The 13,901-nt window shown below is 53.6% G+C and overlaps 1 protein-coding gene across 1 annotated transcript in view; it reads right to left on the minus strand.

Moving 5' to 3' along the window:
• The window catches only part of SORCS2 (sortilin related VPS10 domain containing receptor 2), a 565,855-nt gene that overhangs the window by 175,583 nt on the left and 376,371 nt on the right, over positions 1 to 13,901 (minus strand). Inside the window, exon 3 of the mRNA XM_064286206.1 lies at positions 11,729 to 11,828. Coding sequence (XP_064142276.1) covers positions 11,729 to 11,828 — 100 coding nt within the window. The remainder of the gene's footprint in view (positions 1 to 11,728; positions 11,829 to 13,901) is intronic.

A 13,901-nucleotide genomic window follows, 5' to 3' on the forward strand; every position in this document is an offset into this window, starting at 1 on the left:
AGTCGGAACCAACTCGATGGCAACTGCTTCTCCTCCATCTTCAAAACCTGCTTTCTAGCACTGTAGACTCTCTCCCTGCCTCTGACCCTCCAGCACCCTCTCAGAGGGACCCTTGTGACAACACCCAGGTAACCCGCAGCCATCTCCCTGTCTCAGGATTCTCACTGTGACCACACTTCACTGTCCCTTTCACCATGGTAGGCCCTGTATTCACAGGTTCTGGGGACAGGGATGTCGACACCTTGGGGGACCATTGTTCTGTGGACCACAGGGCATTAGAGACCACACAGGCTTCCGGCTTCTGCTGTCATCCCTCCAAAGCCACAGATGAGAAATAGGGGGTTCAGGGGGACCCCGTAACTGGCTCAGGACACAGCGTGCATACACAGGAGAGCTAGGACTTGAATCGGGTCTGCTCCACCTCCAGGCCTGGTCTTGTCACCTTACCCCTCTGTCTTCCCATCAGATGGATGGACAAAGGGTGGGAGGCGTGCTTCTTTGTTTGTCCATGTCACTGATGGACCTGTGGTGTGCACTGGTCACTGGAAGTCCCCTTTATCTGGTAAAAGCACACTGCTTTCCCATGCAGGATAACCACCACGGGGGTTGTCGTTGGAACTGTCCGTCTGGACAAAGGCAAGAGCAGGGTGTGAGGGAGACACTGGGTGGGCACTCACCGTGCCGCTATGGAGACCCCGCAGCCTCCTGGCTCCTGCCCTGAGCCCGGCCACCTTCTCGCTGCTCTGCGTTCACCAGACGTCCTTCCCATAAAACCCTTCCTGCCACAGCCATCCGGGTTGGTTTCTGCTGCTGCACCGAAGCCCCGCTGCCACCCACCCTGTTTTAGTGAAGCGCAGCCGCACAAAGCAGCCACACCCAGAGGGCCTAGAGGTGACCGAGGGGGTGGCATTTCCTTCTGCAGACGCAGAAGCAGAGGCCCAGAGGGAGCCCCCTCCCTGCCAGGCATCCCGTGGTTCACAGCCCCGTGTCAGCTCTGGTTGATGAGCCAACATTTTCCTCCTCGGCTGCTTGAGATGCACACAGAGACACACACACACATCACACAGACACCACACACTCAAACACACACACACACGCACTCACACACACGCAGCAGGAACAAAACCACGGGCTCCCTCCGCCACCCTCTGGCCCTGGGTTGGTCCAATGGGGGCTGCTCTTTCAGCTGTGTGGGGCTCCTTCCTGTGTGGAGCCAATGTTAGCACCCCCCCAGCCGCCCAGCAGTCCAGACTGCCCTCCCCTTCGCTGCGTGCATTCCCTGGGCTGGGGTGCAGGCCCTGGGCGGGCCCTGGCGAGCAGACGAGTGAGGAGGGGCTCCAGCCCCCAGAACCCCCACCCGTTTGGAAGGCCGTCAGGGGCCCAGGCTGAAGAGGAGCTGCGTATGCAGCAGGCTGCAGGTGTCTGACCACTTTCGGCAGCTTCCCCGGCTCCAGCTCTGACCTGTCCCCAGAGCCAGGGCGGCAGGAGGGCTCCATAGGCAGGTCCTACTCCCCTACACCGCACCTGTCACCCTGGCAGGCTCCTCACTGTGGGGCACCTGTGGCAGTGGGTGCTATGGGGTGAACGGGGTGAAGGGGCTCTGCCTCAGGCCAACACTGCAGCTCTCACGGCTCATCACTCTAGAGTCACCCACACTGCCAGTGAGGAACTTAATGCTCTGATCTGAGATTTCCCCAGCCCCAATTCTGCCTCGCCCCAAGCCTGTGCCTTTGCGGGTGTGGTGCAGGTACCTGTCACAGTGCCATGGCGGCCCCAGGCCAGCCCCACCCCGCTGGGAGTGTGGACACCCGCCCACCATCACTGTACAATGGGCAGGCCCTGCCTTCCTGTCCCCATCATGTCCACAGTGCAGGCTCCCTTCCTTTCCCAGAGAACCCTCAGCCCTCGGGGGGTCTCCCGGCTGTGTGTGGAAACAGGACCAAAGGGCGTGAGAGGTGGCCCCAAGTGCCCAGCTTTACTGGCAGGACAGAGGAAAATCTCAAGAAAGGTTGAGCCATGTCTGAATCAGGGCTCTCTATAAAACACACCTAGAGAGAGGTGGGGGAGTGAGACAGAGGGAAGGAGAAGGGGGAGGAGAGAGAGAGAGGGAGGGGGAGAGGCAGAGGGAGGGAGAGCGACGGAAGGAGGGAAGGAGGGAGTGAGACAGGGAGAGGGAGACAGAGGGAGGGAAGGAGGGAGTGAGGCAGGGAGAGGGAGACGGAGGGAGAGAGACAGAGGGAGGGAAGGGAGGAAGTGAGACAGGGAGAGGGAGACAGAGGGAGAAAGGGAAGGAGAGAGAGAAGGAGGGGGAGAGAGAGGGAAGGAGAGAGGGAGGGGAGGAGGGAGAGAGAGGGAAAGAGAGGGAGACAGAAGGAGGGGAGAGGGAGAGAGAGAAGGAAAGGGAGACAGAGTGAGGGAGAGAGGGAGGGGAGAAGGAGAGGGAGAGAGGGAAGGAGTGAGCGAGGGAGGGGGAGAGGGAGACAGAGGAGGAGGGGGGACAGGAGGAGCGGGGGAGGGAGGAGAGAGAGGTTTTGAGGATTTGGCTCATGAGATTACGGGAGCTGGTGGGTCCAGATTCCCTGGGTCAGGGAACAGGTTGGAGATTCAGGAGGTCCTGCGTCCCAGAGGTGGGCCAGGTGGTGGGGGAGAGGCATTCTGGCAGGAGGTCTGTTTACAGTCTGGAGACAGAATGCTTCTGCCTGGTGAAAGCCGTTTTGGGCTCTTAAGGCCTTCAACTGATTGGATCAGGCCCACCCACGTTATGGCGGGTGATCTGCTTTACTTGAGGCCACCTGACGCAAACGCTGTTGTAGCTGTTAGCTGCCATCGAGCTGATTCTGGCTCATGGCGACCCCGTGGGTTACTGAGTAGCACTGGGCTCCATAGGGCTTTCCTGGCTGTGATCTTCACAGGAGCAGATCACCAGGCGTCTTCTTCTGCAGTGCAGATGGGTGGGTTCAAGCCAGTCAACTCTTTGGTTACCAGCTGAGTGCAAACCATTTGGGCCACCCAAGGACCTTGATTTAAAGGCTCATCCATGTAAACACCTTCACGGCAACATCTAGACCAGTGTTTGACCAAACAACTGGGCGCCCTTGCCTGGCCAGGTTGACACGTGAAATTGACCATCTCAAACCAGATGGTCCTGGCTTTCCATGGGTCACAGACACCATGCACTTCCACCTACCCAGTGGCATCACCAGCGAGGTGCAAGGGGTGGGGACTGTACCGGGAAACACTGTCAGAGGGGGTGACACCAAAATGACTGTTTATAAAATTTTTGTGCAGTGTTTCAGCAGAAATTTATTATTTTTTATGAAAGTATCCCTGATGGAGCAGGAGAGCAGTGGGATGCAGACCTCAAATTCTCGTAAAAAGACCAGATTTAATGGTCTGACTGAGACTAGAAGGACCCCAGGTGGTCATGGTCCTCGGACCTTCTGTTAGCCCAAGACAGGAACCATTCCCAAAGCCAACTCTTCAGACAGGGATTGGACTGGACTGTGGGATAGAAAATGATACTGGTGAAGAGTGAGCTTCTTGGCTCAAGTAGACACGTGAGACTTTGTGGGCAGCTCCTGTCTGGAGGGGAGATGAGAGGGCAGAGGGGACAGAAGCTGGCTGAATAGACATGGAAATACAGGGTGGAGAGAAGGAGTGTGCTGTCTCATTAGGGGGAGAGCAACTAGGATTATATATAGCAAGGCGTATATAAATTTTTGTGTGAGAGACTGACTTGATTTGTAAATTTTCACTTAAAGCACGATAAAAACTAAAAAAAAATCCCTATAGTCAGTTATAACAACAAAAACATTATTCATAAGCCCAGCTGACATGCATCAGTATACCTACAAGGCTAAAACTCCACACTAGGTTAGTTTTTGAAACTTCCGATGCGCTCCGGTCAGACTGTCATTATTACCCAATTACAGGGACGCTTCGAATCACGTGGTTTCGTGTGCGCGTGCACACGAGGTCACGCTGCTGTTTTCATTGCTGCCAATGTTTTAATAGTAGCTGTTTCTGCCAAATTTTCTGGTGTTTTAGCTACAATATTGTAATTAGCATGGGGGGGTGACACCATGAGTTATCACACTGGGTGACACCGCTGCACCCACCCCACCCCAGGCCTCTTCCTGCTCTGGGATCCTGGAACCCAGGGGTAGTGTATGTATGAGTCTTCTGTTGCTGCTGTAACAGGTTACCGCAGACTTAATGGCCTGATACAACACCAATTACCACAACCTTAATGGCCTGAAACAACACCAATTACCACAACCTTAATGGCCTGGAATAACACCAATGTATCATCATTCGGTTCTGGAGGTCAGAAGTCGGAAATGGGTCCCACAGGGCTAAAGTCAAGGAATCGGCAGGGCCGATTCCTTCTGGAGGCTCCGGGGGAAAATTTCTTTCCTGGTCTTTTTCAGCTTCTAGAGGCTGCTCACATCCCTGGGTTCATGGCCACTCCTCCATCTTCAAGGCCAGCAGCATAGAATCTTCCAATCTGTGTGTGCCTCAGCTTCTTCATCTGTAAGTTGGAGATAATAGTACCTCCACGTTCTAGACTTTGATGGGGTCGAAGCATTCAGTGCTGTGTCCAGTGTGAGCAGGCCTCAGTGCATGTCAAGCTCATGAGATGGATGGATGGGTGGATGAAAGAATGAATGAACAAAAGATGGAGGGATGGATGGATGGACGGACGGATGGATGGACGGATGGATGGATGATGGATGGATGAAAGAATGAATGAATAGAAGGATGGATGGATAGAGGATGGATGGATGATGGATGGATTGATGGTGGATGGATTATGGCGAATGAATGAATGAATAGAAGAATGGATGGATGGGGGATGGATGGATGGATAGATGGACGGAGGGATGGATGGATGGATGGAGGACGGATGGACGGGTGATGGCTGGATGGGTGATGGCTGGATGGATGATGGATGGATGAGTAGGTGGGTGGATGGATGGATGCATAGACAGATGGATTATGGGTAGAAGAATGAATGAACGATGGATGGATGGATAGATGGGCGAGTGGCTGGGTGGGGGTGGGGGCGGGAAACCTGAACTTTAAACCACCTCTGTGATGGCTCAGGTGTCCACAGAAGGATGAGACGCCACAGCTCAGGAACAATGAAGACCACTCGACAGAGGCCTGGCGGCCTCAGTGCCTGTAGTGGGCTGACTGTGTCCCCAGAAAATGTACGCTTAAGTCCTAAGCCCCAGTACCTGTGAATGTGACCTTGCTTGGAAACAGGGAGTCCCTGGGTGGTACAAAAGGTAAACACAACCAGCTGCAGACTGAAAGTTTGGAGGTTTGAGTCCACCCAGAAGCACCTTGGAAGAAAGGCCTGGTGAGCTACTTCAAAAAATCAGCTTTGGAAAACCCCGTGGAGCAGTTCTCCAGCACACACGGGGCCACCGTGAATCGGGAGCGACTCCACGACGGTGCGTTTGGTTTCCTTCTTTCTTTTTTTTTTTAAGATGTTAGGTTCAGATGAGGCCATAATGGAGTAAACAAAAACCAAGCCCACTGCCGCTGAGTCGATTCTGGGTCATAGTGACCCTAGAGGGCAGAGTAGAATTGCCCTATAGGGTTTCCATATGATCAGGAGCCGATGGTACTGAAGGAAGAAGTCCAAGCTGCTCTGAAGGCATTGGCGAAAAACAAGCTCCAGGAATTGATGGAATATCAGTTGAGATGTTTCAACAAACAGATGCAGCGCTGGAGGTGCTCACTCGTCTATGCCAAGAAATACAGAAGACAGCTTCCTGGCCAACTCACTGGAAGAGATCCATATTTATGCCTGTTCCCAAGAAAGGTGATCCAACCGAATGTGGAAATTATAGAACAATATCATTAATATCACACACAAGCAAAATTTTGCTGAAGGTCATTGAAAAGCGGCTGCAGCAGTATATGGACAGGGAACTGCCAGAAATTCAGGCTGGTTTCAGGAGAGGATGTGGAATCAGGGATATCATTGCTGATGTCAGATGGATCCTGGCTGAAAGCAGAGAATACCAGAAGGATGTTTACCTGTGTTTTATTGACTATGCAAAGGCATTCGGCTGTGTGGATCATAACAAACTATGGGTAACACTGCGAAGAATGGGAATTCCAGAACACTTAATCGTGCTCATGAGGAACCTTTACATAGATCAAGAGGCAGTTGTTCCAACAGAACAAGGGGGTACTGATTGGTTTAAGGTCAGGAAAGGTGTGTGTCAGGGTTGTATTCTTTCACCATACCCATTCAATCTGTATGCTGAGCAAATAATCCGAGAAACTGGACTATATGAAGAAGAACATGGCATCAGGATCGGAGGAAGACTCATTAATAATCTGCATTATGCAGATGACACAACCTTGCTTGCTGAAAGTGAAGAGGACTTGAAGCACTTGCTAATGAAGACCAAAGACCACAGGCTTCAGTATGGATTACACCTCAACATAAAGAAAACAAAAATCCTCACAACTGGACCAATGAGCAACATCATGATAAATGGAGAAAAGATGGAAGTTGTCCAGGATTTCGTTTTACTTGGATCCACAATCAACAAGACGCACTGCATTGGGTAAATCTCCTGCAAAGGACCTCTTTAAAGTGTTGAAGAGCAAAGATGTCACCTTGAATGAAGACTAAGGTGCACCTGACTCAAGCCATGGTATTTTCAATTGCATCATATGCATGTGAAAGCTGGACAATGAATAAGGAAGACAGAAGAAGAGCAGCCGCCTTGAATTGTGGTGTTGGCGAAGAATATTGAATATACCATGGACTGGCAAAAGAACAAACAAATCCGTCTTAGAAGAAGTACAACCAGAATGTTCCTTAGATGCAAGGATGGCGAGACTGGGTCTTACATACTTTGGACATGTTGTCAGGAGGGATCAGTCTCTGGAGAAGGATGTCATGCTTGGCAGAGTACAGGGTCAGCAGAAAAGAGGAAGACCCTCAAGGAGGTGGATTGACACAGTGGCTGCAACAAAGAGCTCAAGCATAACAATGATTGTGAGGATGGCGCAGGACCGGGCAGTGTTTCGTTCTGTTGTGCATAGGGTCGCTATGAGTCGGAACCGACTCAATGGCACCTAACAACAACAACATACGGTTTCCAAGGAGTGGCTGGCAGATTCGAACTGCCGAACTTTTGGTTAGCCAAGCTCTTAACCACTGTTCCACCAGGGCTCCTCAGACTGCAGTAGGGGGTCCTAGCTCTCTGTGAGTGGTGTCCTATGAAGGAGAAGAGATGGATGAGACGGCCATGTGACAACGAGGCAGAGATGGGAGTGGTGTGGCCATAAGCCAAGGAATGCCAAGGGCAGCCAGCAACAAGCAACACCAGAAGCTGGAAGAGGCAAGAAAGGACCCTCTCCTGGAGCCTTCCTCAAGAGCACCGCCCTGCCACACCTTGCTCTCAGACTCCTGCCTCTACCCTCATCTGTGAGAGGATACATCTCCATTGTTTTAGGTCACCGGATGTGTGGTAACTTGTCACAGAAGCTCTACAAACTGGTCCAGTGCCCACAGCGGGGGAGACCAGCCAGTTCCTGGTGATCCCCTGAAGCCCATGCTCAGGAGGAGCTGGCTCCAAGGAGGCCTGGGCCCCCACCCGAAGGCCACACTCATGTCTGTGAGCATTCTCCTGGCCTGATCTCCACGTGTAAGCTTGTAGCAACAGAGGAGTTAAGGACGGAAAACAAAAGGTTCCCTGGACCCTCTTCACTCACCCCTTACCCCCACAGCCCCTCCCCACTCGCCCCCTCGTATCTTCCCCCCTCCCCCATTCTCCTTTCCCCCCTTCCCCCCGACCCAGCACACATTGCTCAACTCCATCTGGTCTTTATTCTCAGGGCACAGGGCCCTGGTCCTGAGTCCTAGTTCCTGCGGCTTTCTGAGTGCTCCTACCCCCATGAGGGGCCCCAGGGCCAGGCTGGGTGCCCTCCAGCCATCTCCTGAGGCTTGGGGTGGGCCTTGAGCCCATTCCCCGTCTCCAGGGAGCCAGTGAGGTCTCCTGGGGCTGAGACTCAGCCGGCCCTGCTCCGGGAGCCCTGTCCAGGGTGAGGCCCAGTGGTCCCCCAGGGGGATTTGGAGAGATGGGGCAGCAGGCAGTCCTGTCTGAGTTCCCTCGTGCCAGGCGCTGAGCCCCATGGCCGCTTGATCCTGGAATGCCTGTGTAGGTGGGGTCAGCTGTCCCCTTTGGTGACTTACAACAATGACACTGACCTCAGCCACCAGAGGCCAGGCCAGCAAGTCCTCCACTGGCCCCAAACGGTGCTGCAGGGGGAAACTGAGGCTGAGAGCCTGGAGGGGGCGGAACCAGGGTGCGAACCCTACCCTGTGCCCCCCTCCCCCTGCCATGTTCTCTCCCAGAGGCCGGCCTGGAGCCGCTTCGGGATCTAGCCAAACCCTGGGGAAGTTGACGTCACAGCAGAACACGTTGCAGCCTAGAGCACTCCCAACAAGGCAGCAATACAAGCTCACTCCTGCTGCTCAGACTTTACAGGCCGGCCCCAGGGGCAGGAGGCTGTGATTCGAGTATACAAACCAACACTGACATAAAATGGAGCAAACTGGAAATTCCCATGAATTTTTATATCAGACATGGAAGTTGGAAGCGCTCTGGCACCTGGCCGGCTTCTCTGGGCTGTGTCTTCACACCTGTCTTTGGCCACTGTGTTACCATGTCCCATCCAAGAGGTACTGAGAGGAGACCTAAGGGGGTATCTGGGCCGTCTCCGAAGAAGCTATAAAGGGCTCAGCTGTGATTGTCCATAAACGGACTCCTAATAGTGCTCCCATCTCCCCGCACAACCTATCCGCACACGCTGGCCCAGGCAGCCCTGCCGGTGGAGGAACCAATCTCTCCCCAAACGCGGTCACCTGGTACAGGCGTCACTGTGGTGCAGGGTCGCTCTCTCCCCTTACGCAGCACCACCCGGAGGAAACCCTGGCTCCTGACTCAGAGTCTGACTCTGGGCCTTTTACGGGCTGTTTTGTAAGGAAAGGTCTTACTCCCTCCATTAAATGCAGCAGGAGAGGTTTGGTTTCTCCGTCCCCATCACACCCTCGGCAGTTCTAGAAGCTCTGCACCCCAGTGTCCAGAGAGGTCCTGGCACGCAGTGGTTGCTTCATGTACATTTGTCATCTACAAGGCTGGACCAGCACCGAGCACGAAGCCCAGCACACAGTAGGTGCCTCAGCTACATCTGTCACGTACAAGATTAGACAAGGGCACAAAGTCGGGACTCCGTGTAGTTCTGTTGAGTGAGGGGTGTGGGTGTTGGGAAGAGCTTGGAGGTCCTGTTGCTGAGGCCATGGGGAAAAGGGTGAGTCAGAACTCTGCCCACGTGGGCTGCCTCTTCCCCGAGCTGCTTCTTGCTCAGATCCCTGGGAGGGGACAGGAGAGTCCAGTCTGTCGGCACTGGAATGGGCCTTGTGGATGGAGAAACTGAGGCCTGGGGAGGAAATAAGATGTCCAGCCTCCACATAGGTCAGCAGTGCTCAGGCTGCCTGTCCAGCCAAGCCATGGTACACAGGGAGCCACCATGTCCGGCCTGCACGAGGGGCAGGGCCGTGCTCACAGACACGGGGAACCCCTCTGCTCCACAGAGCTTTGCACTGGGAGCCTGGTGAGCCCAGGTGTGGCCAGTGCTCCAGGGCCTGGCGGGCCTGTGATCAAATCTCCGTCAGTGTCAGGTTCAGAGATACTTGCCATCTTTAGTGAATCAATGAAGGTTCTGCACCTGCTGACTCTGCGTTCACCGAGCCTGCGCTTCTCGCCTGGGTCTGGGGTGAGGGTGCCGCCCCCAGCCCTGCCCACTGCCTGCAGGTGCCAGCCCAGGGTCCTGCACACCATGATCTGTCACGGGGGCCACTGAGCAAATCAAGAAACTGGACAAACAGTGGACACGTTCCAGCAACCACGGAAGGACATTCTTGCTTTCTGGTCTGTTGAATCACCTTCCACAAAGTCTCCCACCCAGCCCATCGCCACTCCCAAGGGCTCAGGCTGCGCAGGGCCAGGGACAGATGCAGGGCAGCCCGCACCACACCAGGCCCAGCTCAGGCTCGGCCCTCAGACGCTGGAGACGGCCCAGGCCCTGCCTCCCGCCACCCCAGCTCCTCACACAGGCTCATGAATCAGCTTTGTCGCAACAGGGACTGCCGGGGCTTTTCTGCGTCCACGTGCATGTAAAACCAAACCAATTTCCACATGAGCAAGTCAGTGACACTGGTTACGCTCTACACACTGAGCCGTCATTCCCCCAACCTCTTCCGACTACTTCACCGTCGTGAGCACAAATTCACTGCCCCCACGCTCCTCTCAGTCCTTTAGAGTTGCTGTTGTCAGTTTGATCCCACAGAGTTCTCTAAAAGAGTGTAACGCTTAACGGGTGCATGTTTTGTTGCGTATATTTTCATCAAAAAAAAAAAAAAAAGAATAAAATTCGCTGTCTTAAAAAAAATCCAGCCAAGCTGCCTCCCACCGTCCCTCTCCCAAGGACAGTTCTGCCACCCGAGAGCACGCCCACGCCCTCGCTCCGCCCGTACAGCGACCTTGTCATCCTTATCCGCCTGTTGCTGCTGCCACTGTAGAGGCACCCGACTCATGGGGACCCCATGCTCATTGATCAGATCAGAGGAAACAAGCCAAACCAAACCTGCTGCTGTTGATTCCGACTGATAGCGACTCTATAGGACAGAGGAGAACCGCCCCATAGGGATTCCAAGGAGCGACTGGTAGGTTCAAGCTGCCGACCTTTTGGTTAGCAGCAGAGTGCTTAACTGTTGAGCCATCAGAGCTCCTTCTGTAGTTCATTAAAAAAAAAAAAAAAGACCAAATCCATTGCTGTGGAGTCAATTCCGACTCATAGTGGCCCTACAGGACAGAGTAGAACTGCCCCATAGGGTTTCCAAGGAGCAAGCAGTTGGTGGATTTGAACTGCCGACCTTTTGCTTAGCAGCTGAGCTCTTAACTACTGGGCCACCAAGGCTCCTTCAGCCCAGAGGGTCCTCCCTAAATCACAGGGAACACAAGGGGCTGCGCACAGGATCGGTGCCGGGAACATACACCAGGCTCCATGCATCTCAGCCCTGACGCCCCAATTCTCTGCACGAGATGCGTGCTTAGCACGCTCTCACTAGAGGAAACTGAGGCTCCAGGTAGTGGGGCCAGGCCCGTGTGGCTTCTGTTCTGCCTTAATCGTGGGACTGAGTTCGTGGAGGGCGGCTGCCCCTTGACTGGCTTCCCTAATTGACTGAATTCTGTTGGGGCCACACACAGCCCCCCATTTGCAGAGGGGCCCCTCACGGAGCCTGGTGGTGGGCGGCACTGAGCTCACAGGTTTCCTACTCACCAGCCAGGCAGGGAGCAGGGTGAGAAAGGTCACCCCAGACCAGGAATCACGACATGGAGCTCAGATGGAAACCCAAAACAAAGCACACCCAAGCAACCAGAAAACAAGTAGTCGCCACTCACCACGGCCCCCATGGCACCAACCAGCAGGAGCCGGTCCACGTTCTCCCGCTCCAGGCCCACCCCCACATCACTGGCTTTGCTGAGGGCACAGCCCTCGCTGGGAGGAAGCCTCTCACGCAGACCTCAAGGACTGTTGGTGGGGCCTGGGACCCTGAGCTCCCGCCCTTCCAGCCCATGGACAGCAGATGGAGGCCTGGGACCCCGAGCACTGACCGCAGCATGACACCCACCTTCCTCTTGTTGGTGGGGCAGATGTAGAAGCTGTCGATGACAGTGGTGACGCCAGGCTGCAGCGTGAGCTTGGTGTAGGACGTCCCGAAATCTGACGACCTGGAGACAGGACAACAGCATCAGCCCAGGGACCCTGGCACACCATGAAGCCCGTACCTCCCCAGGAGCAGTGTGTTCCCACAGGGGAGGGGGACACCCGGCTCATGAGAAGGTCTGGGAACCACTCGAGCCTGGAGCTGGACTCGAACCCAGGCCCCTCTGACCCCCAGCTCAGCCAGGGTCTCACAGAGACCCTCTGTCTCCGGGTCTGCACAGCATCCCACCCTCCTTGCTAGTCTGCTTTGTCCTGGTCACATCCCTGCACCCCGGGGGTTATGAAGGTACTTCTAGGTCCCTCCATACTGACTGCCTGCCCCAGCCCTGTCCATCCGTTAAAACCCAAACCAAACCTGTTGCTGTCGAGTCGATCCCGACTCATAGCCACCCTATAGGATAGAGTAGAACTGCCCCACAGGGTTTCCAAGGAGCTGCTGGTGGATTTGAACTGCCAACCTTCTGGTGAGCAGCCAAGCTGTCAACCACTACGCTGTTAATCTTTGCTATTTCACAGATGCTGAGAGGCAGCTCAGAGAACTGAGGCTCCTGTCTGAAGCCCCTGACCTCGGACAAGTCTCTCCCACCTCAGAGGCCCGTGGTCCTCGTCTGAATACGAGGGGGATGTAGGTGGGAAGCTATGAGCACCCCTTCCCACTGAAACACCCTGGCTGGCCAGGAGCACGGTGGAGCGGAGCCATCAAAGGTAGTACCACACCTGTGACGTGGAAGCCACGGAACGTGGAGACACTGAACTGATTCTAGTTGTGGTTGTTAGCTGCTATCACGTCAACTCTGAATCGGGGTGACCCCACATGTGCAGAGTAGAACTACTCCATGGGGTTTCCAAGGCTGTGACCTTTTGGAAGCAGATCACCAGGCCTGTCTTCTGAAGAGCCTAGCCTCTGGGTAGGTTTGAACCGCCAACCTTTTGGTTAGTGGTTGAGCACTTAACTCTTTGGGCAACCCAGGGACTCTATATTGTTGTTGGGTGCCGTTGAGTCGATTCTGACTCATAGCGACCTCATGTGTGCAGAGGAGAACTGCTCTATAGGGTTTTCTAGGCTGTGATTTTTACTGGAGCACATTGCCAGGCCTTTCTTCCCTGGCACTGCTGGCTAGGTTCGAACCACAGCTTCTCATTACTCCCATTTAAAATGTGCGCCACTGCAAAGATGGCGGAACAGGCAGACGCTTCCAGCAAGCGCTCTCACAACAAAGACCTGAAAACACAAGTGAAACAAGTATATTTATGACAAGCCAGGAGCCGTGAACATCAGAGGCAAGGTTAGAAAACGAACTGAGGGGCAAGGGGAGGAAAAGACAGTTCAGAAGCGGAGAGGAGATACCAGACCAGAATCCTTGGAAGCCCAGGCACCATTCCCGGGACTGGCGGCGGGCTGGTACTTGCGTTCGGCCTCAGTGTCCTCAGGGAGAAGACACCAGACACACAGCCTACTTACGCCTCTGGAACCAGACAAGAACGTTGCTCTTGGCAAAAGCTAAGCACTTGGGCCAAAATGAAAGAATTATCCCTACAACTTGAACAAATAGAGAGCAACAAATGAAACCCTCAGGCACCAGCAGAAAACAAATAATAAAAAATTAGAGCAGAACTAAATGAAACAGAAAACAGAAACACAATTGAAAGAATTAATAAGACCAAAAGCTGGTTCTTTGAAAAAAATCAACAAAATTGATAAACAATTGGCCGAACTGACAAAAGAAAAATAGGAGAAGAAAATAACCCGAATAAGAAATGAGATGGGCGATATTACAACAGACCCAACTGAAATTAAAAGAATCATATCAGATTACTATAAAAACTATACTCAAACAAATTTGAAAACCTAGAAGAAATGGATGAATTCCTAAACTAACACAAACGGAGGTAGAACAACTAAATAAACCCATAACAAGAGAAGAGATTGAAAAGTCAATCAAAAAACTCCCAACAAAAAAAGCCTTGGCCCGGATGGCTTCACTGCAGAGTTCTACCAAACTTTCAGAGAAGAGTTAACACCACTACTTCTAAAGGTATTTCAGAGCATAGAAAAGGACGGAATACTACCAAGCTCA

Source organism: Loxodonta africana, chromosome 5 (genome assembly GCF_030014295.1).
Source record: "Loxodonta africana isolate mLoxAfr1 chromosome 5, mLoxAfr1.hap2, whole genome shotgun sequence".
Taxonomy (NCBI): domain Eukaryota; kingdom Metazoa; phylum Chordata; class Mammalia; order Proboscidea; family Elephantidae; genus Loxodonta; species Loxodonta africana.